Source organism: Vigna radiata, chromosome 7 (assembly GCF_000741045.1).
Source record: "Vigna radiata var. radiata cultivar VC1973A chromosome 7, Vradiata_ver6, whole genome shotgun sequence".
Classification (NCBI taxonomy): Eukaryota; Viridiplantae; Streptophyta; class Magnoliopsida; order Fabales; family Fabaceae; genus Vigna; species Vigna radiata.
The window spans coordinates 27,594,093-27,599,075 of record NC_028357.1 but is presented as its reverse complement, the minus strand read 5'-3'; the positions used below and the strand labels follow the sequence as shown (position 1 = coordinate 27,599,075).

Genomic DNA, 4,983 nt, shown 5'->3' with positions numbered 1-4,983 from the left:
ATTTATATTTATATTTATATATATATATCAATCAAAATAAGGGACCACTTTCCCTGCAATTATAATAATTAACACCTTATCTTCTTATCTCCTGTCCTTTTTACTTCATTTTCTCTTCTCTCTCGATCACTTTTATTTAAATTATATACTATTCAATTCTGATTCCTTTAAGCATCTTTTGTCTCCTTCTTTCACTGAGGTCCCAGCAACAGAGAACCTAACATTTATATTTTAATCTATCCACATACTATTATTAGACACCCCCAATCTTTTGAATCATTATTGCGTTAATCTTAATAATATATACACTATTTTTCATTCTCATACATCCTGCTATCCAACATTCCAAAAATTATAATGCTTTTTTTTACTACCATACATTTCCATATTCTTATTTATGTCCACGCGTGTGTGGCTTTCGAACAAATAAGATTCAGGGAGAAGCACGGTTCGTTCAGATTGTACTTCAACTGACCAACTATCTATGCTAAAAGAACACAAAATTTATTGACTTGCACACGTTGATGCAAACCAAAAAGCACCAAAAATGCTAAAGCTGATTTCCATTATTTAGAAATTCTGAAAAAGCTCTGCCAAAACAGTTAGCTACCAGTACAGCCCAAGGTTAAGCACCATGACTTTCTTTCTTTAAAGATATTAAAAGAAACACTTCTTCCTGCTTTATTATTCCAATGGAAATCAAATTTAGAGCAAATGCTAGTGATTTAAAAGATGGATGATGATGCAGAGGTGCAGTAAGTGGTGAGTGGAGTGCAGAGTAGAAAGAAGGAGGGTCCGCAATTACGCATCACCGCTAGCTCCCAATCTACCTCGAAAACCGTTCTTACACACCAGTGACTATTTCAGTACCTTATTTCGTCAGGATCTAACTTATTTATTACCTTTCACATTGCAAGCTTTTAATTCATTTCTCCAATTTCCCATCAGCTTATAACTCCTTATTTTACCCTACCTTTTTAAAACATCACTGAAACAATGTTATGAAACAGAAAAAAATAATCAATAAAGTAATATTAGACTCAAGGTGACGATGATCTATAGAATCCCACTAGACAGATTTGTTATTGTTTTACAGACTATTTTCCATATTGTCGGCGAGCGAATGTCTATAAAATTATTTTTATAAGTTTTTAATATAAAATTTAAAATTGGTGTTTAAACTAAAACAATATGTTGAGTGAGAGGTTTAAGATGAAAGAAAGCAGAAAGTTGATGATGTGCGTATATTTGGTTAAGTGGTAGAGGGTTTTGTCCTTTGTTTTATTTTTTGGCAAGTATATATGCATCGGAGGCCCACCGTACCTTATCTTGATCTATCTGTGTGTTTGCGGCCCGTCCCGACGGTGGCGGAGGTAAGGTTGAAGGTTGCAGTGAATTTACTAATCTCCAGTTTTGTTCTGACATATGTCATGTGACTGTGGGGGCTACATTGGCTCCTTTATCAAACCAAACTAGTAAAATTTCAACCCTTTCAGTCAAAAATGCTGATTGATTCATGCACCACCATTTCAACTCATCCTTCTGCCCCACTTCCACCGCTATATGTGGTCCCTCTTCATTCTCAGCCCTTCATCTTTAATGCCCCCACCCTTTGACCTCTCCCCTTTCCACACCCATCAACGGTGCATCACCAAACTTCTCTAGACTCAACCCCACACACCTCCTGCCCCCTTCCATGGTTCATCATAACTATTAATAATACTGTAATTCCAATCACCATAAATGAATCAGAGCTACGCATACATATACTCTCACAACTCTTTTTTATCTTTAATTAATATTTTTCAATTTCAGAGTCACCTCTTGTGTTATGTTTTCTATGCTCCTTAGCTATAATTATCACTACCTTAAATCTTTAGACTCTTAACTCATTCCCCCACCTTACAATAATTTTACTTTTGTAAAAACAAGTATATCATAAATGAGAGAGGTTCATAGATTTTCCTCAAGTTTCCAAAGATAAAATATCAGTCACAAGTTGCTATAAAAAGGGCTTCCACTTACAGTGACCCTGCTGGATATTGTTGTTGTTGGTCGGTTCAGAGATAAATAACAATCTTTCTTTCTATCCTCTGCACTTTCTGCACTCTCCTTCTACTATTTTATTCTCTCTCACCCCCCCTTAACCCTTCTGTCCTCTCTCTCTCTCTTTTTCTCTCTGATACAAACCCTACATCCAGTGCCCCTTTGGCGAGCCCCCATACTCTGCATCTCTCTTTTCTCACCTTCCCCATTCTCATCTTTCATGGATGTGGACATAGTGAAGGCTTCCGCGTGTGACACCACCAACATGGACGTGATGGCAATGATGATGCAAATGGAAAAGTTCTCCGAATTCTGCGACCCTTTTTATACTACCACCCCACCTTACACAGAAGCCGACATGTTATCGAGTGGAAGCTCCTCTACAAGTGTTTCCACCATTTTCAATAACGGAACTCCACCGACTCTCGTTGATCCACCACCGCCAAATGTTCTCAATTTTTCCAACAATGACAACACCTATATCCAGCAACCTATGACACCCTCTCTCCACCCCCCACAGCCTAGCACCACTTCCTTCCCCCACCCTTCTGAGAAGAAAAACTCTATGGCGGCGATGAGGGAAATGATATTCAGAATAGCGGTGATGCAACCTATTCACATAGACCCTGAATCCATAAAGCCACCGAAGCGAAGGAACGTGAAGATTTCAAAGGATCCGCAGAGCGTGGCGGCGAGGCACAGAAGGGAAAGGATAAGCGAGAAGATAAGGATTCTGCAGAGATTAGTCCCAGGTGGAACCAAGATGGACACGGCTTCGATGCTGGACGAGGCCATTCACTACGTGAAGTTCTTAAAGAAACAGGTCCAGACACTGGAACAGGCTGGGGCAACTAGACAACACAATCACAATACTGTTGCTGCTGTCGGTTTTCCAATAGGGATGTCTAACTCCAACAACGTTAACTATTCTTCTTTGTTAATGAAGGGTTGCCAACCTTGTCAAGTTTTCGGTTCTACTTCCAAACAATTGCTCAGCTAATTCATAAACTGAGAGAAGATGTAAGAGAGAGTTAATTTTCTTGTTTTCTGATGGGAAGCAACGATTTCTGTGTACTGTTAGTGTATGCATGGTTTGGTGGGCCATCAAGAAAATGTTTCTCCATGTTATATATGGCCATTGTTATGGTGAATTTCTTTTGCTTTTGCAACTGCCGATGCTGGTATTCCAAATTTCAATAACCATATGGATCAATTTGTTCTATAATCTTCTGTTTTTCCATTTTATGGCGACTCCTTTCAAGAAAATATAAAAAGCCAAAGAAAAGTAGTTGTACCCCAATAAATAAATAAAAAAATCGTCTGCGTTTAATTAAAAACACAAATTTACTTGAACTGAATAATATGAAAATCTTTTGAAGATCTCAGACTTTTTTGTTCCCTTTATCATCTGTATATCACACTTTTCTTCGTCCAGAAGAAATAATTTTAGTATGTTTTTTAAATATTTAATTAATGAACATATTTCATTTTTTTTTACTTTTTATTAATATCCGGTTAGGGTTCACATGAAATACACTTCAGCACTTTAATTCATCCTTGGTGATGGAAGTTACTCTAGATGTCGCAGCATATATAGCACGAAGGTCGGTGATTATGATTCTTGCTTTTCACTCATCTTATGCCCTTCAAATGATTCTTGTTTTCATTTATCTACCAAGTGATAATCTACTTCATAATTTTTCTTTATATCTTAATATTTGATCTTTAGATTTTATTATTTTTCTTAGATCCTTTATAAAATTAAAATATCCAAGAATTTATTCTTACTTATTTTTTATTTTATTTTAAGAATATAGTCTATCATTATTTAAATATATGGATATACAAAATCAATACCCATAGATAAGTTGAAACTTGAAAACACTTGATCATATTTTAATGTTTTAATACCTTGAAACATAGTTTATAAAAACTTGAAACTTCAGCAAAGGTGACATTTGCACTATTGTTAAAACAACTCTCTAGTTGGAATTAGCAAGACAAAAGTTGAATAAATATTATTCCAAATTAACATATATATATCAAAGTCATTACAAATTTATAGATATTACAAAGTTATTAGACTTTAAATGATTGTTGTATACAATTAAAGTTGTATTTTGTAATAATGGTTAAAATATTCACATAATTTTTATTTTTAGAATTCTCACATGATCAATGGAATAATTTTACTCATTTCATTGAAATAATTTATATATTAAACTTTTTACTTGTCTAACAATTTATGTGATTTAATCATATTTTAAGGTTTTAATACCTTCTTTTTCTTCCATGGGTAAATAAATGTTTCATACTTTTAACTTATACAAATTTAAGACATTGTTTCATGATAAATATTTTACTATTAAAATAATTTTAAAGGAAAAGTCCATAGAAATTTACAGTGACTAAATATGGCATCTGATATAGGAATTCCAAGAAATTACAGTATTAATTTTTTAATCATAACTAATGGTTTATTATAATTATAGTTCTGATTTCAGTATTTCAGAATTTATTTTGGAAAATGGTTCAACTATATTAAATATTTATCACTAATGATTTATTTATAACTTTAATATTCTTTTATATGTGTTTCATCCACACATTATATACATTCAGATTCATAAACCAATATTAAATGATTATTTCGATGCTCCCATTGCACTCCAAGTATAGAAAGTGAGTATCTACAAACTTTCTTTTTCATTCTCTTACCAGGATAACTTAAGCATTGTATGACCTTTCATCTCATCCCTCAACTTAAAAAAAAAAAAAAAAACTTGAAAAAATTGGATTTCTTTATTATGATTGGTTTGATTGGTTTAATAATTAGTTATTTATTTAGATTTATTCAGTAATTAACATGTTGCAGGTAATAATTTTTTTACCACTATCTAATATTAAATAGGTGAAGATATTATTACTCAAGTTGAT

General features: G+C 33.5%; 1 protein-coding gene across 1 annotated transcript; it reads left to right on the top strand.

Annotated features, from left to right (window-relative positions):
* The first annotated feature begins 2,003 nt into the window (after window positions 1-2,003).
* Window positions 2,004-3,271, top strand: LOC106767053 (transcription factor HEC2). Its single transcript, XM_014651872.2, has one exon. The coding sequence runs from the start codon at window positions 2,267-2,269 to the stop codon at window positions 3,044-3,046; it is 780 nt and encodes a 259-aa protein (XP_014507358.1). The 5' UTR covers window positions 2,004-2,266; the 3' UTR covers window positions 3,047-3,271.
* Window positions 3,272-4,983: the final 1,712 nt, after the last annotated feature.